This window comes from Cervus elaphus, chromosome 16 (assembly GCF_910594005.1).
Source record: "Cervus elaphus chromosome 16, mCerEla1.1, whole genome shotgun sequence".
In the NCBI taxonomy this organism is placed as follows: Eukaryota; Metazoa; Chordata; class Mammalia; order Artiodactyla; family Cervidae; genus Cervus; species Cervus elaphus.
The window spans coordinates 44,539,635-44,567,245 of NC_057830.1; the positions used below are offsets into that span (position 1 = coordinate 44,539,635).

Consider the following 27,611-nt stretch of genomic DNA (forward strand, 5'->3'; position numbering starts at 1 on the left):
CCCCAGGGGCTTCCCTGGGAAACTTGATGCTTGCCTGGGAGACACGACAAACACGCTGTAAAATAAGATAACGCAGGGTCCTAGTGGATCCCATACTTTTTAGCATAAGGTCCTTGCCTGATTCTCTGCCAAGAACTCATGTTTTGAAAGCTTTCTTATCTATCAAACTGTGTGTATTAAATAATAATTATTTCTATGCCATAACCAGTGTTGCTATACTGAGTTGACCTAACTCTAGCAAACATTTGGTGTTTAGGGGATCCTATGTAGCGTTCCTTCAGGGTTTTGTCTTTTTTTTAAAAAAAAAAAAAACTATTTATTTATTTTATTTTTGGCTGGACTGGGTCTTCGCTGCTGCGCTGGCTTTTCTCCAGCTGCAGGGAGGGGGGGCTATTCCTCGTTGCAGTGCTCAGGCCTCTTATTGCTGTGGCTTCGCCTGCTGTGGAGCGCAGGCTCTAAATCGCAGGCTCAATAGCTGTGGCACTCTGGCTTAGTTGCCCCGCAGCAAGTGGAATTTTCCTGGACTAGGGACTGAACCCATGTTCCCTGCATTGGCAGGCGGATTCTTATCCACTATGTCGCCAGGGAAGCCCCCTTCAGGGTTTTAAATACTAAACAAGGTTACTGATGCCCATCTCTCCCTAATGGCCCCTAGCTGGAAAACAAACTTAATGTAATTAGGAGTTAAACGGTGGCCTGTGTTAGGGGTGCAGAATTACTTTGGTCTTCCTAAACAGGGGGGACCAGCCACCCAGTTTGCCTGGGATTGAGGGGCTTCCCAGGATGTGAGACTTTTGATGTTAAAACCTCAAAGGTCCTAGAGGCTTCCCTGGTGGTCCAGTGGTTAGGACGCCATGCTGCCACTGCAAAGGGCACAGGTTCAATTCCCTGGTTGGGGAACTAAGATCCCATATATTGTGAGGTGTGGCCAAAAAAATAAATAAGATAAAATAGTTTTATTTTCGGTTTTTTAAAGAACCTCCATACTGATCTCCATAATGGCTGCATCAATTTACATTCCCACCTACAGTGCAAGAGGATTCCCTTTTCTCCACTTCCTTTCCACCCTTTATTGTTTGTAGATTTTTTTTGTTTGTTTGTTTGTAGATTTTTTGATGATGGTCATTCTAACCAGCGTGAGGTGATACCTCATTGAAGTTTTGATCTTCATTTCTTTAATAATTAGTGATGTTGATCATCTTTTCACATGCTTCTTGACCTAGATGGGTGGAATGGGTGGGTGCAACGGAGGTCCAAGAAGGAGGAAATATCTGTATATATATATGTAGCTGATTGACCTCATTTTACAGCAGAAACTAGCATGAGACTGTAAAGCAGCAACTGTTCACCAATAAAATAAATAAATTAAAATAAAATAAGATCATGAAGGTCCTGGGCAAACAGGGGTGAGCTGGTCTAACTATTCTCAGAGACTGAAATCAGAAAGCCTGGGAGAGATCATTGGAAGTCTGGCAAACATTTGGCCTCTGGAAGAGGCCAATCATTTGCATGTTTGGGAGACGGTGTGATCATGTGGGGAAGTAATGGGGGAAGATTATAAGCAGAGCCATTGTAATGAACGGGCAAAGGGGTTCAACGTTGCTGATGCAGACACTTTGGGAGCACGTCTTCTCCCTTTCTGCGGTGTTGTCTTAGAATCTGAGATGAGACATGTCTGGACTCATCGACCTTAACTCCAACACTCTGTAATTTAGTCTCTGACAACATGCTCCTGTTTGGCCCTCAGTTTCATGCGTGCTTGTCAGTCTCCAGTAGACTGCATCTCTTCAAGGGCATGAACTGGGTGGTCTCTGTTTCACATTGCTGCCGAGTCCAGCACAGCTGCATGGTCAGTATTACTTAACAAATATTCACTGATCTGACTTGGCTAAAAGATTTTCCAATATGAGGGGAAGGATCCGATTGAATCACAAGATATTCTTTTCTACCAAATACCCATGGACCTTCAAGCACACAAAGCTTTTGTCTCCCACTCCAGATGACCCAATAGGACCCAGCTATGGCAAAGATCAAATCAGGTTGTTGCATATGGAGAATCCAAAAGCAGGGTCTAGGGATCAGTTCTCAGTCCAGGGCATTGGGTTACATGCTCAGCCCTGGCTCCAGTGGGCAGGATGTTGAACTTTAAGCAGGAAATGTGGGCACCCAGCCTTCTGTGCACCATGTGATGCATCCGTTTATGCTTGTTTGGTTTCTCAGTCTTCACGTCAATTATAATGCAACCCTAATTAAGGGAGAGGATTAGAAAAGCAGCTCTGAAAACAGGAAGCAGTGATCACTCTTTATTAAAACATGAGCATAGTGGCTCATGTCTGTTACATCATGAGCCCATCTACTGGTGGCCAAACCATCAAAGGCCATTTGCTAACTGGGGAATTCTTACCATTTTCTTTGCCCAGTGTTTGCCTTTTCTGGTACCTATACTCTGCTTTTTGTGGCCCGAACTCTTCAAGGCATTGGATCTTCATTTTCATCTGTTGCAGGTAATGCTGACATCTTAAACACACACTCATTTCTTACCATCTCTTATTATTAATACCTTCAGACCCTATAAAATTTATATGAAGAAATTAAGGAAACTATCATCAGAAAATGCAGAAATTGTGATTCAAAAACAAGATAATTATAGAGTTGCTGGCAGGGCCTGTAAATCCCTAAGCCTGATGTAACTTTCTCTGGTAATATTTAGGTGGAGTTAGCTCAGGTCAGACCAAGCCCAAGGCAAAAAGGTGTAGTTGGCAAGGTTTTAATTTAATGCCACTCTGTGGTCTTTTCTCTGTCCCCCTCTTAATGTTTTATAGAAACAGTAATATTGATACTATAGGGAACAACATCCCAGTTTGCAAAGTATTATCAAATACATGACTTCATGTAATCCTATGAAGTAGAGATTTTATGCCATTTTACATGTAAGTAAATGGACGTAAGAGCCCAGCCCACACTCTCCCAGGCGCTTTCATTCTCTTCCATGGGCACCTTCATCGAGTAGAGCAGTGTTCTGTGTCCAAGGGTTTTCCTTCTCTTGACCTACTACTCCCTATCCATGGATTCAGGGAAATGTACCAGGAAATGATAAAGTGATATGAAATACAGGCTCATTGGATAATGGTATTCTGCATTCAGAGACTTTTGCACTTCCAGTAATATTTTGAGCAGAAGGGGTGAATCATGTGGGCATTTAGGGGACCTTGGGGACAGGATGCGTAAAATACTATGAGTTAGGTTCCATAAAACCCTTCCAACTGAAACTCTAGTTAAGATGACTCCTGGAGATATAATAGGGCCGAGACCAAGGACTCAGTGAGAGTGGCAGAGACAGCATGCTAATTCTGCCTGCCTTTCTCCTTTCAGGTCTTGGGATGCTGGCCTGTGTCTACACTGATGACCATCAGAGAGGGCGGGCCATGGGAATTGCTTTGGGGGGCCTGGCCTTGGGAGTGCTGGGTGAGTGGCACCTGGGAGATATTTCCAGAAGGCAGGTATTTCTAAAATCTTGGAAAACAGTATTTTCCTTCCTTCTCTGTCCTACCATGTTTTGATTCCTTCTGAAATTCTGTGCAGGAAAAGCAGAATCTCTTTCTGTTTAAGAAGCTGAATAGCCCATAAGGGGCTGGGAATGGTCCAGACACCTAGTCTACTCAAGGAAGTGAATCTTCACATGTTAGCAGCTGCTGCCTCATCTCTGCTTCCATACATGGCCAGTGCTTTCAACTGGGGACCATGCTATTTGCCAGATTTTGTGCTAAATATATACAAAATCTTTTTAAAATCCTCACCACCACAGTGTGAAGGAGGAATGATTATCCCCATTACACAGATGAGGATTAAAAAGGTTCACAGCCATCCAAGGTCACATGGCCAAGAAATGCCAGAGCCAGAATATGGACTCAGATTTTCTAGGCTCGAATCCCAAGCTCCAAATCCTAAGGTTATACTTTCTTTGAGGTTCATTCGAAATCTAGTTTAATCTATTAGTCCAACAAGTCACACCCTTTCACTGAGTACATATTATATACACTGTTTTGCTGCTCAGCCTCCAAGTTGTGTCCAACTCTGTGACCCCATGGACTGCAGCACTCCAGGCTTCCCTGCCCTTTGCTATCTCCCTGAGTTTACTCAAACTCATGTCCATTGAGTCGGTGATACCATCCAACCGTCTCATCTTCTGTCACCCCTTTCCTTGCCCTTGGTCTTTCCTAGGGCATTATGTACATGCCAAGTACAATGCTAGCACAAAGGGCATATAGCTCAGAAGTCTCAGATGTGGTTCCTACCATCTAAGAGCTTGCAAGCTAATTGAGAAGAAGACACCAAGCATCTCTCCCCTGGCCCTACTCTTTACGCCCATGGTGAGGAGAGGGAACCAAAGTTCTACTTTGTGTTAGTATCCACTTCCGCAAACACCCAAGCTAAAACTTGGGTGCCTCCTTGTCTCCTTTATCACCTTTCACTCCCAAGTGAATAAGCCCACTATATCATCCTTGCTCAAGGCCAGTTCCTCTTCACATCTCACTTAGAACATGGCATCAGCTGCCTGCCTGATCTGTATGTTGCCTCCTTCTTCCAAGGTGCCTCCGGTAGAAGCTTCCTATGCCCAGAGCTTGTGGTCCTCCCCCACCAGAAAAGCACTGGTGCTTCTCTCTTGCCCACAAGACCAAATACATGCTTTATTCGCATACACGGAGCCCTCGACTATTCAGTCTCAACCTTCCCCCATCTCCTGTCTCCCAAACACTCCTATTTTAGTAACAGGGTGGTTGTTGTTTAGTTGCTAAGTTGTGTCTGACGCTTTGTGACCCCATGGATTGTAGCCCACAAGGCTCCTCTGTCCATGGGATTCTCCAGGCAAGTATACTGGAGTGGGTTGAATTTCCTTCACCAGGGGATCTTCCTGACCCAAGTGTTGAACCCACATCTCCTGCATTGGCAGTTGGATTCTTTACCGCTGAGCCACCAGAAGTTCTCACTCTGCTGGTCTCCCAAATACTCCTATTCTAGTGACAGGGACTTTCTTACATTGCTTCTTGATCCACACTCCTCTTTTCCTGACACCTCTGTGTTCTTCACACAGGCTTTGTGCCCACCTGAGTTAACTACTTGACAACGCCCCTATGGCCACTTGAACTCACTCTACTGTGATTACATGGGCTTCCCAGGTGGCGCTAGTGGTAAGCAACCCACCTGCCAAAGCAGGAGATGTGGATTTGATCCCTGGGTTGGGACGATCCCCTGGAGAAGGAAATACAACCCATTCCAGTGTTCTTGCCTGCAGAATCCCATGGACAGAGGAGCCTGTCGGGCTACAGTCTGTGGGGTCACAAAGAGTCGGACATGACTGAGCAACTGAGCACATATGCAGTATGATTACTTAGCACTTTGCAGATGGACACTTTACTTTTCTTTCCCCTCTTTTTAAAATTTTTAATTATTATTATTATTATTTTTATTATTGGAGTATAATTTCTTTACATGGAACCTTTACTTTTCATCATGTTCTAATTATTTGGGTCACCCCCCCCCCCCCATGCCTACTCACACATTACTTCCACTAGAAACTGAATGCCTTGGAAGCAAGTCTTCTTCATCTCTGAATCCTCAGAGGCTTATGTTCTCCGACAGTGCTCAGCCCCTTGCAGGCCCTCATGAAGTGCTCACTGGATGAATGTGAATGAGTCATGCTCCCTGGGAACTGGTCCTCACCTCTGGAATCCTTGGCTGTTTTCCTTTTCAGTAGGGGCTCCCTTTGGAAGTGTGACATATGTGTTTTTGGGGAGGACTGTACCCTTCCTCATCTTGGCCTTCCTAGCTCTTCTGGATGGAGGTGAGTCACCATAAGAGGCACCAGACAGGTGAGAGTCCCAGTCAGGTTGGAAATGGATTATGCTGTGGTGTCCAGGTAGACATGTCTGGGTGGATCGGGGGCTGCCCCATTGTAAGAAAGAGGGAAGAAACTCAGGGAATTAGATCTGGAAGGAGCAGAGTGCTGACAAAGTGGCCAGCATCGGATCTTCCAACTAGTAAGTGGACACGCTGAACTAGTTCTCTCTCCCTCTTCCTCTCTTAGCACTCCAACTCTGCATCCTACAGCCTTCTAAAGTCTCTCCTGAGGTGAGTGAACATCAAGCTCCATCGCCGACAGAGAGAGAATGGCTGAGTGCAGTGACCCAGGCTTGCCCGGACCATCCCTATCAAGCCACAAGCAGAAAAGGAAGTGTGGCTGGAGAAAGCTAGAACCATCCTGGGTTCCCAAGAGGGTCATGTTTAGGGTCATGTGGGGGAGGGGGAGGAAGTCTGGCTTGATGTTGGACCAGGATGGAGGAAGGGCCTTATAAAGAGTCAAAGAAACCTTACTGAGTCATATAAAATTGAGAACCAGGATGACAATGACATTGGGACCTGAGTATTTATAGTTATAACATCTTAACATCTCAGAGCTAAAGAAGACCTTGGAGGCCATCCAAACAACATTTCCCCCCAGAGCATCTTTACAGACTGTCATTCTGTAGTAGTTAAATATCAGAGTTGGTCTTTATCTGACTCTAAGACAGAGATGGCGCTGAGAAATTCATATCAGACCATGAAGAGAGATAAGAAAGTACAGACAATATGGGAAAGCTTGATCCAAAGACCTTGATTTTGTAGCCAAGTCAGACAGTGCTGTTGGTATCCTTTGGGTGTTCTGCCTGTGATTGGTGTCTGTAGTGGGGTTCAGTCTGTGGGGTCTACACCGTGAAAGTGAAGCTGTTGGTTGCTCAGTCATGTCCAACTCTTTCCAACACCCTAGACTGTAGACTGCTGGAGTCCTCTCTCCATGGAATTCCCCAGGGAAGAATACTGGAATGGGTTTCCATTCCTTTCTCCAGGGATCTTCTTGACCCACGGTTCGAACCTGGGTTTCCTGCATTGCAGGCGAGTAATTAGGGTCGGAATTGAATTGATTTGCCAGGACACTCAGTTGGTCCAGAGAACTGGAGAATTCCTTGGTGTGAAGGCTGCACCCCTGTGGTATCAAAAGTGTGACTAGAGAAATGATTTCCTTTTAATAATTTTTTGAATAATTTTGATTTTTGGATGATAATGTTCTACATATTAAAAAAAAGTGGTTCCTTTTCTGGCTGGCATACTGTTGTATTCATACCATGTTTTATGCTATCTTCTCTGTTTGAGCATTTCAGTAATTTCCAGTATTTTGCAGATATGAATAGTGCTGCAATTAATAATCCTGTGAAAGTGAAAGTCATTCAGTCGTGTCTGACTCTTTGCGACCCCATGGACCATACAGTCCATGGAATTCTCCAGGCTAGAATACTGGAGTGGGTAGCCTTTCCCTCCTCCAGGAGATCTTCCCAACTCAGGGATCGAACCCATGTGTCCTGCATTGCAGGTAGATTCTTTACCAGCTGAGCCACAAGGGAAGCCAAGAATACTGGATTGGGTAGCCTATCCCTTCTCCAGCGGATCTTCCCAACCCAGGAATCAAACTGGGATCTCCTGCATTGCAAGCTGATTCTTTACCAACTGAGCTATCACGGAAGCCCAATAACCTTGTATATATGCATTTTTCTAAAATTGGAGGTAATCTTTAGAGTAAATTTTGAAAAGTAAGATTGTTGAGTCAAAAGGTTTATTGAACTTCTTTAGGTACATTTTGTGATTTAGATCTGCCTCTTTACTTTGAATTATATATGGGAGAGGGCATGATCTTTTTAGTTGTAGTATCTCTGAATATTTTAATCCATCCCTGTGTGTCTGCAGAGAGGGTTATCATATCAAAAGTATTAAACCTATGTATCAAGTCAACCATTAAGCTATTTTAAAAAAATTGCATTGGAGTGTAGTTGATTTACAATGCTATGTTAGTTTCAGGTGTTCCGTGAAGTGAATCAGTTATACACATACATAAATCCGCTCTTTTTTAGATTCTTCTCCCATGTACTGAGTGGACTTTCCTGTGTCTACAGTAGGTCCTTATTAGTGATCTGTTTTATATGTAGCACTGTATACATGTCAATCTCAATCCCCCAGTTTATTTCTCCCCCACCCCTTACACCCTGGTGACCATAAGTTTGTTTTCTGCATCTGTAACTGTATTTCTGTTTTGTAGATAGCTTCATTTGTACCCTTTTTAGATTCTACATGTGAGTGGTATCATGTGGCTTTTGTTTTTCTCTTTCTGACTTCATTTAGTCTGACAGTCTCTAGGTCCATCCATATTGCCGCAAATGGCGTCTTTTCATCCCTTTTTATGTCTGAGTAATGTTCCATTGTGTGTATATGTACCACATCTTTATCCATTCCTCTTCTGATGGACATGTAGGTTGATTCCATGTCCTGACCATTGTAAATAGTGCTACGATGAACACTGGAGTAAATAAATTACTAAATCAAGATAGAAAGTGGTAAATACCATGGATTAGGACATAGTGCTTAGGAAGTTTAGAAGAGAAAAGTTCCAGCTACTGAGTTAGGGAACACTGTGGATGAGAAGGGGCCATTTAACCTTGACTTTGATGAATGCCTGAGGTTTGGACCTATTGGAAGAAGGAGGAAGGGAGTTTAGGGAAAGGTAACTATAGTGACAAAGGGCTTGCTGGTATGCTTGGAAGGAAGGTAGATGACTAAATTTAGCTGGAACAGAGTATTTTGAAGGACAGGCAGTGTTATAATTGGACATTCAGGCTGACATTTTAATCTGCATGCTCAGGCTTCTGTGGTAATGCCAGTCCAGTATGGCGCACACCGTCAGAACGAAGCATTCAGAAAGCCTGGGCGGCAGGCACTGTGAGTTGTCGCCTCTGGGCTCACCTCCGGAACCCAGAGCTCTGCCTGCCGTCCTCCCTGGATAAATGTCAGTGCTGCGGAGATCGAGTGGCGGGGCCAGGCATCCAGACACCTGTTGTCCAGTGGCAGCCTTGCTGACAACCCATTCTGATCTGATTGGTGGTCATTTGAAGGCAGGACTTATGTCTGGAATATGTTGTCCCACCCCTTGTGTCTGCCTTGTACATGGGGGCCATGTGGCTGCCACCAGCTCACTCTGTGACACTGGGTACATCACTTCCCCTTCTGTGGCCTGTGGGTGGCTGATCTCTGCAGGAAGGGAGCTGATGTAGGTGGTCTCTAAGGTCCTGCCTGCATGCTCTCAGATCCTATGAAACAGGAGAGGCATATACACTGTATAGATGAAGTATTTTGTTGTCCATGTTCTCAGAGTGCCAAGGGGACTCCACTCCTCACGCTTCTCAGAGACCCTTATATCCTGGTGGCTGCAGGTAAGCTGACATTGCCTCCCTTTGGGAGGGAGGGTCTGAGCTTCAGGACTGCCTCGGGGGCTCACTGGACTGTCTTCCCAGGCTCCATTTGCTTTGCCAACATGGGGGTGGCCATGCTGGAGCCCACACTGCCTATCTGGATGCTGCAGACCATGTGTGCCCCTGAGTGGCAGCTAGGTAAGTGACCTTGGTCCTCAACATGAATTTTGGCAGAGGTATGGGCCAGGGACCGTTTCTGAGGTCATCAGTAAGCATCATCAGGGCCAGATCTTGAGAGTCATAGAGGGACAGCATTCTTCCTTCATCAAGTTCTCTCTCCTGTCTGCAACTGTGAATCTAGCCTGATTGGGTGGGCAGTTCCTCCAAGAAGCAGTCCCCAGTACACAGAGTTGGGGGCCTTGACAGGGGTTATGGAGGGGTAACTCACCTAGCTGTGTGGATGAATGACTGCTCATCAAATGACCTTGGCTTTTCCTTTCTGCTCCATTAATTTGCTATGCAAACTTGTGCAAATCACATCAGCTTTCTGAGCTTCACTTTCCTATCATTAAAATGGCTATCAGAGTACTAAGAATTCAGAGGGTAAATCTGACCCTGATGCTGGGAAAGATTGAAGGCAAAAGGAGAAGAGGGTGGCAGAGGATGTGATGGTTGGATGGCATCACTGACTCAATGGACAAGAACATGGGTAAACTCCAGGAGATAGTAAGGGACAAGGAGGCTTGGCGTGCTGCAGTCCATGGGGTCACAGAGTCGGACACAACTTAGCGACTGAACAACTGAGGAATAAGTGCCATAATCTGTGAAAATGCTTTTTACCTGTAGAATATTAGCAAGTACCACCATCACCATCATTGATATTGAGCTTGCCAAAAAGTTCATTTGGGTTTTTCTGTGTTATGGAAAAACCCAAGTGGACTTTTTGACCAATCTTACAGTTTCATCTTTCCCACTCAGTGTCCCCCAGATTACCCTTTTGCTGTTTTTTTTTTTTTTTTTTTACCTCTAGAAAGGTGCTAATGGAGTACACTGTACTGTGAGGAGGGCCTCCAGCCTCCTCTGCTCCACAGACAGATGTCCTCATGACTCATCTGAGGGAGGAGGCCCTGGATCTTTCCAGGAAGCCTAAAGAAAGGCAACAGAGGTTATGTGCAAATCACTCAGTCACTGCCGGGAGGAGAGCTTATGTGGCCAGAGGGGGAACTGGTAAGGACCTGATATAGCTAAATGTGCAATGACAAGTACGAAATCTAATTTTTTAGGGGACCATGCTAAGCAAGGCTTCCAGCTGCAGTCCTAGCGCCAAATGGGGTTTTTCCAAGCTGCAACTACCTCTGACTCTGACAGTTAATTGAGTTGGTGCTCAATGCAAATAAACATCCCCTGCCCCAAGACTCTAGACGCTTGGGCTCTTGGGCAGACGGGCCACCAACCGTAGTTCAGAATGGGCCCTCCCCAGCCCTTCTTCACTCCATAGGAATTTTAAAAGCAAACTAGCTATCAGTCAGTAACTGGTGAACTGCCGACTTTGGGTTTAGTTGTGATCACCCTGACAGTTTCTGTTGGGTGCACTGTTTCTGCTCAGGGTACAGAGAAGCAGAGAGAGAGGCTGGTGAGACCCAGTGAAGTGCACAGGCTTGATGTCAGACAGGGCCTTGTGCAGACAAGGCTGCAGTAGAAAGCCCACAGGAGAGTGAGTGGGAGACTGAGGAGGTCTTGTCCTCCACCATCGCTGACAACTTTCTTCAGTGCCCTCTGCATCTGTAAGTCTAAATACAGAGGTTCTCACCTGGAGATTGTATTAAAGTTCAGACTGCAGTTCTCTTCCAACAATTCAGGAGAAGCAAGTTGCATTCCTGGTAAGCTTCCCGGTGATGCTGATATGCGTCAGTGACCACACAGAGAAAGACTGCTCTCCACGCAGACCCCTCTCCAAGTTGTTGGGAGGAACAGTTTGTAGCCTGTGGCTGAACACTCTCCAAGTGGCCCGCCCGCTGTGTGCCCACTACTCACCCGGTGGAGGGAAAAGGACAGGCTTTGGAAGTACGCCCACCTGCGTTGAAATCCCGACTCGACCACTTACTGGGTGTGTCCTTGGATAAGTTACTTAATGTCTTCAAACTCCACTTTTTTTTTTTTTCATTTGTACAAATAGAGGCACTTTTCTGGTTGTTTTCAGGGTTAAATAGACTTATGTATTCTAAGGGCTTCCCAGGTGGCGCTAGTGGTGAAGACTCCACCTGCCAATGCAGGAGACACAAGAGATTCTTCCATCTCTGGTTCAGGAAGACGCCCTGGAGTAGGAAACAGCAACCCGCTCCAGTATTCTTGCCTTGAAAATCCCATATACAGAGGAGCCTGGAAGGCTACAGTTCATGGGGCCGCAAAGAGTCAGACACGACTTAGCGCACACACACATATTCTAAAGGCATGGCGCTTGGGATACAGTATATACTCAGGAAATAAAACCCATTTCTATTTTCATCATTGTTTTTGCTGAAATCACGTTAGCAGTCACAGCTATGTGTAATCCCCAACCCTTGAAGATATGCTGTGAAATATAATATGTCTGTAGACATAGAGTATGGAACAACTCATTTGCACAAAATGCTACTGAATTGCAAGTTACACTCAGATCCTGAAGAACAAGCCACGTTGACTGAGGAAAATCTCATTCAGGAAATGCCACATCACTTGAAACGATGTCAAGGAGATGGATCTAGCAGGCCTGTGGTCTTCCTGCTGGTGCCCATTTCCAGATATGAGGTAAACAATTGAGGGGTGGTTGTTTAGTCGCTAAGTTATGTCTGACTTTTTGTGATTCCTGACTGTAACCCTCCAGGCTTCTCTGTCTGTGGGATTTCCCAGGCAAGAATACTAGAGTGGGTTGCTATTTCCTTCTCCAGGGGATCTCTCTGATCCAGGGATCAAACCCAAATCTCCTGGATTGGCAGGCAGGTTCTTTACCACTGAGCTACCTGGGAAGCCTCAAACAATTGAGTGGCTATACCATTAACTTTTTTTTTTGAAGCAATGAAACAAATACATGGTTGCATGGTTACAGTTTGAGACAGATTGCGCCTGCACAGATAGACTAGACAAATATATTAAGGTGTGTGTCACCTCCAGCCCATAGAAGAGGATATTAAAAGCAAACAAGACATCAGCCAGTAACTGGTGAATTATTGACTTTTGGTTTATTTGTAATTATCACGACAGTTTCTATTAGGCAGCACTGTTTCCTCTCCATGCAGAGAGACAGAGGGAAGCTAGTAAGACGGAAGGAAACTCATCCTGCTGATTCCACACAGCTGTTTTTTCCAGAGCCATCTGTGCGGCCACAGTGCTGGTGTGGGTGGTGGAGGCCCCTGCCGTCAGAGGGAGAAGGTCTGGTTTCAAGTCTTGGGCGTGCTACCCGCTGGCTATGGAGATGCCGGCTAAGGATGATACTCAGGGGGGCACTTACTCTGTGCCGGGAGCCTTGCCAAACAGTTGTTGTACGTTAATGGTCACTTATGCCTGATAACTAGCCTGTCTGGTAGGAATTATTATTCCCATATTTCAGAGATTTCTTAATCTGAACCAATTTCCCACTGCCCTCCCAAATCCTGAGCCCTGTGGAAGTCTCTGCCACAGGCAAGTGTCCATATGCCCTCAGCCTCTTCTCCGAACACTTCTTTCATCTTCTTGCCCTAAGACCTGAATGTTTTCTGAGAACGCCATTTTCCCACACTCCCACTGATGGAAATTCTGGGGCTTCCCTGGTGGTTCAGATGGTAAAGAATCCACCTGAAATGCAGGAAACCCAGGAAGATCCCCTGGAGAAGGGAATGGCAAACCCACTCCAGTATTCTTGCTTGGAGAATCCCATGGACAGAGGAGACTGGTGGGTTACAGTCCATGGGGTCACAAATCATCAGACACAACTGAGAAACTAAGTGTGCGCACACACACACACACACACATTCCTTCAGACTTGGCTTTCTTTTGCCGCTTCTAAGTCATTTCTTCCTCATTTTCCTTCAACCCTGATTCCCTGGTGGTCCAATGGTTAAGACTTTGTGCTTCTAAAGCCGTGGGGCGGAGGTTAGATAGATCCTTGGTCAGGGAACCAAGATCCCACTGGTTCATGCTGCCTGGTACAGCCTTGAAGGAAAAAAGACCCTGATTCCATTGAAGATCATGTCATCAGCTTGTACCACCCCACCACTCTTCATTGCAATTATCTACTGACCCCTGGGGTATCCCTTCTCATTCATTAAATCCACCAACACCTGGTTCATATTCTTTTCACCTTTACTCCTGTCAGCACTTTTGGTGACTTCAGTATCCAGGTGGATAACTCTACCAGCATCTCGGCCTATTCCTTAATCTACTTTCTTGCAATGATCTTCTCCTCTCCACCATAACCAATCAAGCGTTTCTGTAATATGGACCTTGAAATCAACATGAATTTAAACACCTCTGAAATGTCAACTCCAGGTTATCACCTTCCGTATTCTCTGCTCAGGTCTTCTAATCAGTATCAGTTTAGTCGCTCAGTCGTGTCTGACTTTTGCGACCCCATGGCCTGCAGCACACCAGGCCTCCCTATCCATCACCAACTCCCGGAGCTTACTCAAATTCATGTCTGTTGAGTCAGTGATGCCATCCAACCATCTCATCCTCTGTCGTCTCCTTCTCCTCCTGCCTTCAGTCTTTCCCAGCATCAGGGTCTTTTCAAATGAGTCACCTGTTTGCATCAGGTGGCCAAAGTATTGGAGTTTCAGCTTCAACACCAGTCCTTCCAATGAATATTCAGGACTGATTTCCTTTAGGATGGATTGGTTGGATCTCCTTGCAGTCCAAGAATCTTCTCCAACGCCACCAGGGTATTAGGTCTTCTAATACCCTTATATTAACACATTTTGGCTACACTGAGATCACCAGTCCATTTGGTTCTTTCTCTGTTCACATCACTACTCATGTGTTCACTTCTTTCTTATTTATTTATTGACTGTGAGGCATGTGGGATCTTAGTTCTCTCCCATGAGCTAGGGATCGAACTCATATCCTTGGCATCAGAAACACAGAGTTTTAATCTCCAGACCACCAGAGAGGTCCCTGCAGTTCTTTCTTTACTCAGTTTGGAGTTCATATGATGAATCCACGTCCATCATTAATGTCACTCCTTTGAAAGCATTGTTAATGCCTTTGCCCCATTCCTTCTCCCTCTGGGATTGTCACATGAGAAGCCTTAAGTCTCGTTAAGCCTGTCTGGTTGCCCACTCCTTGCCTGCACCTGAGCAGTGAAATGGGGCCATGCTACTGCTGCTGCTAAGTCGCTTCAGTCATGTCCAACTCTGAGCGACCCCATAGACGGCAGCCCACCAGGCTCCCCCATCCCTGGGATTCTCCAGGCAAGAACACTGGACTGGGTTGCCATTTCCTTCTCCAATGCATGAAAGTGAAAAGTGAAAGTGAAGTCGCTCAGTTGTGTCTGACTCCCAGCGACCCCATGGACTGCAGCCCACCAGGCTCCTCTGCCCATGGGATTTTCCCGGCAAGAGTCCTGGGTGGGGTGCCATTGCCTTCTCCAGAAATGGAGCTATAGGAAAACATTCTTGGCTATTGGTCTCACCTTATATCAATGGCCATAAATCTAAAGTTAAAAAAAAAAAAAAAAGGAAAAAATGAAAAATTTTTAAAAAGGACAGGAAAAAGAAAAAAAAAAGGTACCAAAAAAAGAAAAAGGCCATAAATCTGAAGTGGACTTTCACACTATCACACTTAGATAATCTTTCTTTTAAGTCCCTAATTTCATTCTTCCTACTTTCTGAAAGGACTGGCTTACACTATTCCATTCAGACCTCCTCCACATTCTCATCCCTTTGCCTTCATCATTCTCAAATCCTAGTCATTCATTGAGGAAATAGAAGCAACAAAAAGGGGCCTTGCATGTTCTCATCACTAGATATACTTACTACTCTGGACCTGTGTGTACATCTGGGGTCTTCTCTGTATGGTTGAAATGTTCCAGCTCCTTCAGAGGCCAAACTTCTTTTTTATTTTCTTTCCTTTTCCTTTCCCTTCTGGATTCCATTTCCTCTCATCTACTTAATTGGCTACATATCACCTTTGCTATCACCTCCTCTTTTGTTAACTTTTAAAGGAAGGAGTCCCTGAAGGCTCAGACCATAGATACGTGTTCTCTTTCTGGACCTTCATGGGTCATCCCAGCCATTCCCCTGGCTTTAAGAATTGAGTTGGTAGGGACTTCCTTGGTGGTCTGGACTTCCCTGGTGGCTCAGATGGTCAAGCGTCTGTTTACAATGCAGGAGACCTAGGTTCAATCCCTGGGTTGGGAAGATTCCCTGGAGAAGGAAATGGCAGCCCACTCCAGTACTCTTGCCTAGAAAATCCCATGGACAGAGGAGCCTGGTGCAGGCTCCTCTGTCCATGGGGTTGCAAAGAGTCAGACATGACTGAACGACTTCACTTTCCTTGGTGGTCCAGTGGCTGAGGCTCCACACTGCTAATGCAGGCGGCCCAGGTTTGATCCCCGGTCAGGTGACTTCCCAGGTGGCGCTAGTGGTAAAGAATTTGCCTGCCAGTGCAGGAGATGTACAGAGAAGGCAATGACACCCCGCTCCAGCACTCTTGCCTGGAAAATCCCATGGGCAGAGGAGCCTGGTGGGCTGCAGTCCATGGGATCGTGAAGAGTCAGACACGGCTGAGCGACTTCACTTTCACTTTTCACTTTGATGCATTGGAGAAGGAAATGGCAACCCAGTCCAGTGTTCTTGCCTGGAGAATCCCAGGGACAGGGAAGCCTGGTGGGCTGCCGTCTATGGGGTCGCAGAGTCGGACATGACTGAAGTGACTTAGCAGCAGCAGCAGCAGCAGTAGCATCAGGAGATATAAGAGGCTCGGGTTAGATTCCTGGGTTGGATAGATCCCCTGTAGAAGGAAATAGCAACCCACTCCAGTATTCTTGCCTGGACAATTCCATTGATAGAGGACCCTGAAGGGCTACAGTCCGTGGGGTTGCAAAGAATCTGACCCAACTGAGTACACACACACAAACACAGGGAACGAGATCACACAGGCTGCAACTAAAGATAGTGCATACCGCAGCAAAGATTTCCCACGACAAAGCTAAGACTTGACATAGACAAATAAATAAATAAATGTTAAAAAAATTAAAAAAAAGAAAACTAATTCATAAACCAATTAGTTAAACCCTTTTATTTTTCATTAGAATCTCTCTTCAGAACTCTAGACTTGTCCATTCAGTAAGCCTTCCTATTTGCATTAGGTGTTTTTGTTTGTTTTTCTGGCTAAAATAACCTTCTGTTTTGGTTATTCAGTTCCCAGTTTAAATACTACCTCCTCAAAGGAGTCTTCCCTAACCCCCTGAATCTAAGTTAGCCCTTATTCCTGGTCACTCTTCCATATCACCACATTAAACTTTCTTCACAGAACTTATCACTGTCAAAGTCATCTTTTTTCATTTATTTACTTACTTGTTTATTGTCTATCTCTCTCCCTTGGAATGTAAGCTCCCTGGAGGCTAGGATTTTGTCTATTTTATTCACTCTTCTAATCCTGTTTCCTGGAATACCTGCTACATAGTAAAAGCTCATTAAAAATGCTGAAACAAAAAATGAAAGAAAAAATAAGACTCAGAGAGGGCAAATTTCCCATGGTCACAGAGTGGTTAAGCCACAGTTTGAACCCAGCAGCAAAGCCCATGCCCCAGGGTACTTGACTCTATTCTCACAGAAAACAATGGGACAGGGCTCCAGTTTACAATATTCTTTTACATACACTTATTAATCTGATTTGCTTCTTCATGTAATCTGATGTGATAGAATCACAGCTTTGTGTTTACTGGATGCGGAAACCAAAGATCAGAAAGGTTTAGTAACTTATTCAAAGTCACCATCAGAGGGAATTCCCTGGCAGTCCAGTGGTGGACCAGGACTCCATGCTTTCACTGCAGAGGGCATGGGTTCAATCCCTGGTTGGGGAACTAAGTTTCCACAAGCTGTGTGGTGTGGCCAAAAATAAAAGGCACTGTCAGAGCAATAGAAGAGCAGGTAGAAATTTTACTTCCCAGGAAGTATGTCTTTCTCTAAAGCTCATGCTCTTATGCTGATAATCACGGGTATTTTATACATGAGAATGGCTCAGCAAAGTCATTCATCAGGAAGTCTAAGAGGGGAGCTGGAGGGGGACGTGACATTAAATGTGTTTGTTCACTCGCTAAGTTGGTTTGACTCTTTGCAACCCCATGGACTGCAGCGTGCCAGGCTTCACTATTTCCTGGAGTTTGCTCAAACTCACCTCCATTGAGTTGGTGGTGCCATCCAACCATCTCATCCTCTGTCATTCCCTTCTCCTCCTGCCCTCATTCTTTCCCAGCATCGGGGTTTTTTCCAATGAGTCAGTTCTTCACATCAGGTGGCCAAAGTATTGAAACTTCACCATCAGTACTTCCAATGAATATTCAGGGGGTTGATTTCCTTTAGGATTGATTGGTTTGATCTCCCTACAGTCCAAGGAATTCTCAAGAGTCTTCTCCAGTACCACAGTTTGATAGCATCAGTTCTTCAGTGCTCAGCCTTCTTTATGGTCCAGGTCTCCCATCTGTACATGACTACTGAAAAAACCATAGCTTTGACTATATGGACCTTAGTCAGCAAAGTGATGTCTCTGCTTTTTAATACGCTGTCTAGGTTTGTCATAGCTTTTCTTCCAAGGAGCAAGTGTCTTTTAATTTCCTGGCTGAAGTCACTGTCTGCAGTGATTTTGGAGCCCAAGAAAATCTAAACAAAGCCCTGCTCTTGAGGACAGCAGAGGCATGGGAGCCCTATGTCATCTGCTCTGGGTTTGCACAGGGATCTCTAACCCACAAAACCATGGTTTGGGATCCTTGAAGGTAATGGGGAGACGTCACTGTCCTGTAAGACACAAGCTGTTTCAGAGTAGCCTAAGTGAGGACCTGTGTCTTTCTGCAGGTCTAGCCTTCTTGCCCGCCAGTGTGTCCTACCTCATTGGTACCAGCCTCTTTGGCGTGCTGGCCAACAAGATGGGTCGGTATGTAGCCTGGGGATCTGGGAGAAGTCAGACGGGAGAGTCTTCTGAGGTGCTCCCTGCAGCTGGGATGATGGGGGATAGCTTGAGGTTGAAAATTTAGAACAAGTACCCGCAAATGCTTGTTCTAAGGGTGGGAATGAGAGAAAGGATTGGTTCTGAGCTTGTTGCTATGGAAGATACAGTGAATATATGAGGGGCAACCTTTACTTTCCAGATGTTTGTTGTCCAGTTGAAGAGATAAAATAACTCCACAGAGAACAGGTATGGAGAAAACAGTACCCAGAGGCAGTTGGTTGTCAAACTGTTTTCGTTGGAACCTCAGAGAGCTCTACAGAGGCCATCAAGTGGAAAAGGGTGGGGACTAAGAGGTACAAGTCTGAATTTCATTCCTCCAACTACAGTGAGAGCAGCTTTAGTTTTACCTTTGGAGTGTGATATAAAGATTTGAAAAGTAATTTTAAAAACCATCTCCATAGGAAATCAGAGAAGAAAGGAAGTTTGGTATGTTTTGGTTTTTGAGATGGACCCTGAAGACCAGATGGAATATGTATTGATGAGAGGTATAGGCTGAGTTGAGCAACAGCAACATTAAGTCAGAGCATTATTCCCAAGGGGAAAGGACCTTCTGAGTCAACTGATTCCTCTTCTAAGGGAAGGAAGACTATGTCCCATTGCTCCTCATCTGCTTCTACTATGGGAAGAGGTGTGGAGTCAGGGAAGAGATGAGGGGTGAATAAGGGCCTGGGGAAAGGCTCACCTGAGTATAAACTGGTCCTGTAGAGATGTGTTTATCTTCTCACATCCCAGCGGGTTCCTGGAATTAGGGGTAGTAGGACTGGCCAGTGAGCTGGTGATGCGGTAGCAAGTGGAAGGAATCTCCACCCTTAGCGCTGTTTGAAAACTGCTATTTGTTTTCCTTTTTTAGGTGGCTGTGTGCCCTGCTTGGGATGTTGATAGTAGGTACCAGCTTGCTTTGTGTGAGTACAATAAGGTCTTTTGGGGACAGTCAAAGGGTGGGGAGAGTGTCAGACACTTAAAGACAACTTCCCTTTGAAATGAGCAGAGGATTGACTTGGCAAGGACTGTCAGAAAAACTGTTTCCGTGTAGGCAGGAATTTACCCTTAGGGGAGATGCTACGCCATCCCACTGAAGGAGGTGGGGAAGGAGAGGGAGAGGGCAGTGGGGGCCCTGAAGACGGAAATCTGAGGCTTTATGGATGGCCACATGAAGCAATGAGCTTCTCAGGTGGTGCAAGTGGTGAAGAACCTGCCTGCCATTGCAGGAGATGAGAGAGATGGGCATTCAATCCCTGGGTCAGGAAGACCTCCTGGAGGAGGAAGTGGCAACCCATTCCAGTATTCTTGCCTGTAGAATCTCATGGATGGAGGAGCCTGGTGGGCTACAGTCCACAGAGTCTCACAGAGTCAGATACGACTCAAGGGACTTAGCATGCACGCACATGAAGCAATACATGTTGGCATCTATTTTGGGGGTCTGTAGAATGGTGCATTTTATGCCTTCACTGACATACCTCACAGCGACAGGATCCCAGAAGCCACCAGAGGAACCATTATCTGTGCTTCCATCTCTAGCACCAGAGTGTTTGGTAGAGGAAGAAAGAAAGAAGGGCTTTTCCATTTTCAGGAGTCCCCTCCAAGCTCTCTAAACCTACATTTTCTCCTGTCCAGCATGGAGATCAGAAGCACCCTTGCCTCCTAAGCTTGAGGGGAAATGAGACGGCAGCAAAGCCCTGAGTACAGTGCTCAAGAAAGGCAGGAAATCCTGATCGGGGGCTGGGTCCAATCCCAGTTTGGCCATTTGCTGCTCGTGTGACTCTGAGTTCATCACATCACCTCCCTTGGCTCAGCATCCACATCTGTGTAGAGAGGATTCTGATGCCATCTGAAAGGATTATCCAGACCAAAACTGCAGCGGCGTCTGGCTCATAGGGATCCCACAGTGAATCTTAACCAGTACTAGTAATAAAATAGAAATATCCCCCACGGGCTTCCCTGGTGGCTCAATGATAAAGAATCCTCCTGCCAATGCAGGAGACGTGGGTTCGATCTCTGGTCTGAGAAGATCCCATATGCTGTGGAGCAGCTAAGCCCATGTGCCACAACTGTGGAAGCCTGCGTGCTTAGAGCCTGTGCTCCACAACAAGAGAAGCCACCACAGTGAGCAGCCCACACACGGCAATGAAGAATAGCCACTGCTCAGTGTAACTAGAGGAAAAAAAGCCCACATGGCAACAAAGACCTAGCACATCAATAAATAAATAAAATTTAAAATGAATTAATTAAAAATTTTAAAAAATTCATTCCTAACGCCCTGTTTTTAGCTAGTAAAACCTCTCAGGGGTGAGTATGCAAGTGTAGGAAATACGGGAGACAGATGCCCAGGGAGGGAGGTAAGGACCCAGCAAAAGAGGAAAACAAGGCTTCTCTTGGGGATCGGGAGGGTAAGAGAGTGAATGTCACAAGCCGCTGAAGCAGCCACACAAACCACGCCACCTGCCCCTCTAGCTTGTGGGTAATTGGTTGTTGGCGACTCTTTGTCTTCTTGCTCCACTGGCTTCAAGCCAGGGTTTTACTAAAACCTCTTTATGTGTCTCTACTTCTGCCTCGCAAATAGATTCATCTGTACCATTTTTCTAGATTCCACATATATGCGTTAATATACAGTATTTGTTTTTCTCTTTCTGACTTACTTCACTCTGTATGACAGACTCTAGGTCCAGAGATGCAGACACAGACAAGGATGGGGATGGGGGAAGGGAAGACGGGATGAATTAGGAGATTGGAACTGACATATATACTCTACTGTGTGTAAAATAGCTAGCTAGTGAGAAGCTCCTGTATAGCACAGGGAGCTCAGCTTGGTGCTCTATGATGGTCTAGAGGTGTGGGATGGGGAGGAGGAAGGAGGGAGGGGCAAGAGAGAGAGGATGTATGTGTGCACATGGCTGATTCAGTTCATTGTGCAGAAGAAACTAACACAGCATTGGAAAGCAACTATACACCAATTACAAAAAAGATATAAAAAATAACAACAACAGCACCTGTGGATGATAGCAGATAGAAAAGAGGGGAAACTCCACTCTAGGTAGAATGAGGACAGAAGTGCATGTCTGGGTGGAGGGGGCAGAGGAAGGGGAGGGAGCGTCCATGGGCCATTCATTGCTGTGGCTCCAGAGTCAAATCGGAGGTTCACACTTGATCTCACTGCTTATGTTCTGAAACTCTTGATGGGACATTGAACCCAAATGGCACCAGTTTAGATTTCATCTCTGTAAATGGAGGTAAAGATTCTTTTTCATCAGAGGTATAAGAATCCAAGGAGATAACACATGTGGCACATAGTACCTGGTTGATAAGTGTGTTTCATAGGAAAACCCTTTATTTATGTTCTGTCCAACCTGATCCTTCCCACACCCCACCCCATGCCCGGATTCCTGATAATTCTTCCTCCTTTCCTCCTGCAGGTTCCTCTGGCTCATGATATTTTTGGTCTCATTGGCCCTAATGCAGGGCTTGGCATTTCCATAAGTAAGAAGTACCCATGGAGACTGGAAGACCCTGAATGTCGGCTTGGGGTCAGATCAGAGGGGGTATATGGAAGGGCAGGGGGGATAGGAGAGCAGCCAGCAGGGGTGTTGAGAGACAGGCTCATGACTCCTGGTGGGAATGGGTGTCGGTGATGAGGGAGGACAGACAGCCGGCAGAGACAGTGGGGTAAAGTGGGGAGGGGAGGAGGGGCATGTTACAGACAGGGAGGGGGCTGTGGGCAGGACTGACGGCGGTGTCCTACCTGCTCTGACCACAGGCATGGTGGATTCCTCTATGATGCCCGTCATGGGACACTTGGTGGACCTGCGCCATGCCCCGGTCTATGGCAGTGTCTATGCCATCGCTGATGTGGCTTTTTGCATGGGCTTTGCAGTAGGTATGTTGGCCGAGAGACAGGAGAGCACCAGGACCTGGTAACTCAAATCTCCCTTTATGGACGGTTTACCTGCTGGAAGTGGAGCCAAGAGGCTCATCCTCCTAGGGTTCTGAGATATTTGGCCCTGGGGCATCCTCTGGGTCACCTTCGGCCCCTAGCATGGTGTCCTCCAAGCGATCACGAATCAGTAGATGCTTGCAGATTTGCTTTATTCCTCACAGGTCCGTCCACCGGGGGTGCCATTGTGAGGGCCATTGGCTTCCCCTGGCTCATGGTCATCACTGGGGTCACTGACATCATCTACGCCCCTCTCTGCTACTACTTGAGGAGCCCCCCTGCCAAGGAGGAAAAGCTCGTAAGGGACTCTAACTACTGCTGAAAAAATAATTTGTTTCTTTCATGTCTCTCTCGTTCCTTTTCATCCTGTGCTTCTTTTTTTATATATTTGTTTTTATTTATTTATTTGGCTGTGCTGGGTCTTAGTTGTGGCATGCGGGACCTTAGTTGGGGCATATGGAACCTAGTTCCCTGACCAGGGATCAAACCCAGGCCCCCTGCTTTGGGAGCGCCGAGTCTTAACCACTGGACCACCTGGGAAATACCTATCCTGTGCTCCTATTTCCTTCCTCTTTGATAGGCTCTCTGTTCTGCCATGTTTTCTGATTCCCCTTTCATCTCTATCTTTCCTTTGTCCCCCTCCTTACTTTTTCCTTCTCTACACAACCACTTTCTCTCTCATACTGGTCAGTTAGGAAGGGTCCTGAGTACAGAAGGAAAATGGGAGGCTTGTAATGCGCTGGGGTCAAGGACCATCAAAGGCGTCCTGTACTTGCAGTACTTACTAGCAAGGTGTGAATTACCAAATCATGCCCACAACATGGACAGAATTCCACTGGGCATATTCATGCATTCATTCATTCAGTCACATCTGTCATTATCCTTATCAGGTCTTTTCCTAAAGTACCAACAGCCCAGGGGAGAGAACTACAACAGATTATTTTAGTTAATAGATACTTTCTTCTTACTGTAGCAGGAGGACCTTGAGGGTCTGGGCGGGTTGGGGGCAGATGTGTGTGCTGCATGCTAAGTCACTTCAGTCATGTCCGACTCTGCAACCCATGGACTTTAGCCTGCCAGGCTCCTCTGTCCATGGGATTTTCCAGGCAAGAATACTGGAGTGTGTTGCCATCCCGTCCTCCAGGGGATCTTCCTGACCCAGGGATTGAACCCATGTCTCTTACTTACATCTCCTGCCTTGGCAGGCGGGTTCTTTATTACTAGTGCTACCTGGTAAGCCCAAGGGTGTGGATGTGGAAGCTGCTTAAAGGAACAGAAAGACAGGAAGTCCGATGAGGGGTGATGCCCATTTCAGCCGGCTCCTGGCTATAGCCAGGACTCAATGAAAAGCATATCAGATGGTTGTCTTGACCAGCATGGCTCCACCTTGGTGCTTTGGGTGGACGGTGCACATATATGAAGCAGAACAAGCGTCCTCGGCTGGTTCCTTGAGTCTTTTCTGAGCAACCCTAGACTTGGATGAGCTAGTTTGGGAAGGGGAAGAGCTAGTTGGATGAGCTAGTTGGGAAGAGCTAGTTTAGAAGGGGAAGCTGGTAAGAGATGGGCAGTGATTTCTCTTCCTGCTTCTTGCTGCAGGCGGTTCTGAGCCAGGACTGCCCCATGGAGACCCGGATGTACGCAGCCGAGAAACACACAAGGCCGTTTCCTCGGGCGGACAGCGATGGGGAGCCTGGCTGTGAGGAGTAGCTGCAGAAACCGGCCCCCGGACCTTGTCACATGAGGCTCAGACTTCAGTGACCGCTTTGTTCCTGGACCTGGATCACCACTGACTGTTCAGAGCTTCACTGCCTCCCTGCTGTCTCCTTTCCTCCCCTCCCGCGGGTGCTGTCCTCAGGTTCTGTCCTCACCTGTCACTGACACCTCTCCCTCTCAGCTTTGATGCCTCAGCTGGCCTACCTTTGGTGGGAGGACGGAGTGCTGTTTCTTCCTCGGCTTCTGTAGGGCTGTGATGGGTTCTGCAAGGAGTGACTCATTTCATGGAGGCGGCAGTGAGCACTGTGTTCCCTGAAACCAGTGGGCTGGCTGACAAACCTCATTTCATCTGTTATCTGATTTTCTCTGGCAACTTCCCAGCAGTCTATAAGAGTTTCGTTCTCTGTTCCTCGACGTGGTCTTCCCTGAGTTTCCCTAGATGAGTTAGAGTGTCCTCAACTTTGTATTGCTGCTACGTGGCCAACTTGGGACATCCTTTGGCCGTTTTTTTCTAAGCTGAGTGTTTTCTCTGTGGCCAGACTTACAGTTGCTGAAATGAGTCTGTCTTCAGTGACAGGAGGGCTCCTATATTCCTCATTACCAAGGGGAAACGGGAAAAAGTCTGCTTCTCTTGTGCTTGAGTTACTGACATTCTCATGATGTCCTCTGTGGGCTTTGTCTGCCTTACCTTAAATTTCTTTGATTCTGAGAAATAAATATAAGAGGAGAGAAAATGTGATTTCATGGGAAGAAGTAAAGCAGCTGTGCTGAAATCCCTTCCAGCTGTGGGTTTCCTAACACAAGGATTATCATGAGGCATTGTTCACATTTGCTAATGACTAAATTATTCCCTAATGCAGACAGGGGAACATTTTTATAGCATAGGAGAGTGTGGGGGGAAATATAGTAAGTCCTATAAATATTTTGACATTTGGCAAAAATTTTTTTGTAATAATTGCTAAGACATAAGATTTCAGAGATGGGAGACAGAGCACTTACCTTCACGTAGCTTTCCATCCCTTTAGGCAAACTGGATGTGTGTGCGTGGTCAGTGGCTCAGTTGTGCTCAACTCTTTGCGAACCCATAAATGGACTGAAGCCCGTCAGGCTCCACGGTCCTTGGGATTTCCTAAGCAAGAATACTGGAGCAGGTTGCCTTTTCTCCACCACAGGACCCTCCTGACCCAGGGATCAAACCCAAATCTCTTGTGTCTGTCTCCTGCACTGGCAGGCAGATTCTTGGCCACTAGTGCCACTTGGGAAGCTCCAAAGTGGATATACACCAAATAAAAATGATCAGTGCTGCAGGTTTGTATATACCCTGTATTCCAGAATATACATCCAGGCATGCTCATGGTCTGGGTGGGAAATAAAGGTGGAGGTAGTGGCAGAGGCAGGTATGGAAAGACCCATAGGCACAGACTTGGGGCTCCTGGATGTTAGATTGGGGGTGATCAGACTTTACTCTGGAATGGTGCCTGGCTCTGATGATGGAACTCCTCTGCAAGAGTTTGGTGGGTTTAGTGCAAGCCCTGAATCATCAGAACACATTCCGGCCGAACCTCAAAGAATTCGTACCACTTGGACAATGGCTATGTGATTTATGGATGTGTTTTTTCAGGGGTAGGCATTAACTAGACTTACTTGATTTGCAAAACTCGACTTACATCATCCTACTTGTATCACCATTTAGTCAGGATAATGTTATCTCAGATTTTGAAGGCGCTCAAAGATAAGATCAGGAAATAATTTGTCAAAATATGGAAACTGAGACTGCAAATTTAGACTGAGTGTGTGGCCACTGTGACTCTTATACAAGGTGGGAGTGGAATAGGGTAGGTGTGGAGGCATCAGGGGCACTGACAATGGTGTGCGCGTGCATGTGTGCTAAGTTGGTTCAGTCATGTCCGACTCTGTGACCTCATGGACTATAGCCCACCAGGCTCTTCTGTCCATGGGATTCTCCAGGCAAGAATACTGAAGTGGGTTGCCATGCTCTCCTCCAGGGGCTCCTCTGGACCCAGGGGTCAAACCCAGGTCTCCTGCATTGCAGGTGGATTCTTTATCATCTGAGCCACCAGGGAAGCATGACAACAATGCACTGCTGATTCTCATATCCACTAGGAGGACAATTTATAATAAAGGACAGGCTTGTTACAGAAATTGTTCACACATTAAAGTAATAGGAAGAAAAAAAAGAAATAGGAAGAGTTTTTAAGGGAGTAATCCATCTTTAACTTGCCAGTTAACATTTAGCAGTTTAAAACATGTTTAAGGAAAAACAATGGATGTAATTTAGTCAGGCTTTCAAAATAATGTTGATAAGAGTCAACACCAAACACTACAAAGTGAGTCAGGACACATTTTTTTATTTTTATTTTTTGGGGGTACCAAATTACTTTATTTGAAGGAATGGTACTAAAGAAAGAACTTAAGTAGATGTTTTGTTACAACTTATAGAAAAGGTGAAGGTAACCGAAATGTGCATGCACTGCCTTGGTGACCAGAGGAGTCACCCTGTGGCGTGGGAAGCCAGCCTGAGGCTCAGCGCTCACTGTGTCCCAGGGTGGACTTGCCAAAGAGGTACTCTGCCATGCCAGATCCAGGGCCCCATCTTGCGCAGGTTGGTTAGGTGGTCACCCAATTCTTTGATGGCTTCCACCTGCTCATTCAGGTAATGAGTCTCAATGAAATCACACAGATGGGGATCATTTTTTTCAGCGGTCAGTTTGTGCAGTTCCAGTAGTGATTGATTCACACTTCTTTCCAAGCACAGCGCACATTCCATTGCATTCAGCCCATTCTCCCAGTCATCACGGTCTGGTTTCTTGATACCCTGAAGGAAGATTCGGCCGCCTCGCTGGTTCTGCAGCTTCATTGGTCACTCAGCATGTTCCCTCTCCTCATGAGATGGGTGAAGAAAGTACTTGGCAAAGTTCTTCAAAGCCACATCATCTTGGTCAAAATAGTAGGACATGGACAGGGACACATGGGAGGCGGAGAGCTCCAGGCGGATCTGGCGGTTGATGGCGCCTCCGAGGCCTGGCGGCAGTTCCGGCGCAGCTGCGAGGGGGATGCGGCCGTCACGGCGGGCGGATGAGAAGGGAAGGGGCGACGGCTGCGCTGCGCTGGAGCGGCGGCCGGGACCCTGGGCCGGTCGGAGGGTGTTGGCAAGTGGTAACGAGGGCTGGCTCTGCGTAGCCTGCCGGGGCTGGGGGAGACGAGCAGCCGGGTTCCCTCCAAGCACTGTTGAAGCAGGAAACCGCGGCGACTCTCCGCGAAGACTGTCCACATTATTTTTTATTTTTTTTTATTAGTTGGAGGCTAATTACTTCACAACATTTCAGTGGGTTTTGTCATAATTGATATGAATCAGCCGTAGAGTTACACATATTCCCCATCCCGATCCCCCCTCCACATTATTTTTTAAATTATAGGTCAGAAATAGGAAAAAATATAGCCTATATATGGAAGATTATTAGAAGAAAGAGAATCCCATAAAAATAGAAAAATAGTCTTTA

General features: G+C 46.3%; 1 protein-coding gene and 1 pseudogene across 1 annotated transcript in view; one reads left to right on the forward strand and one right to left on the reverse strand.

The window, feature by feature from the left end:
- Positions 1-24,762, forward strand: part of SLC18A1 (solute carrier family 18 member A1) — a 49,952-nt gene extending 25,190 nt beyond the window's left edge. The window contains exons 5-16 of the mRNA XM_043870584.1: positions 2,421-2,504; positions 3,373-3,465; positions 5,753-5,842; positions 6,086-6,129; positions 9,233-9,293; positions 9,375-9,470; positions 18,296-18,374; positions 19,300-19,351; positions 21,860-21,923; positions 22,201-22,320; positions 22,542-22,675; positions 23,974-24,762. Coding sequence (XP_043726519.1) covers positions 2,421-2,504; positions 3,373-3,465; positions 5,753-5,842; positions 6,086-6,129; positions 9,233-9,293; positions 9,375-9,470; positions 18,296-18,374; positions 19,300-19,351; positions 21,860-21,923; positions 22,201-22,320; positions 22,542-22,675; positions 23,974-24,084 — 1,028 coding nt within the window. The 3' untranslated portion in view covers positions 24,085-24,762. The remainder of the gene's footprint in view (positions 1-2,420; positions 2,505-3,372; positions 3,466-5,752; positions 5,843-6,085; positions 6,130-9,232; positions 9,294-9,374; positions 9,471-18,295; positions 18,375-19,299; positions 19,352-21,859; positions 21,924-22,200; positions 22,321-22,541; positions 22,676-23,973) is intronic.
- Positions 24,763-26,634: 1,872 nt separating this feature from the next.
- Positions 26,635-27,384, reverse strand: LOC122710055 (annotated as a pseudogene).
- Positions 27,385-27,611: the final 227 nt, after the last annotated feature.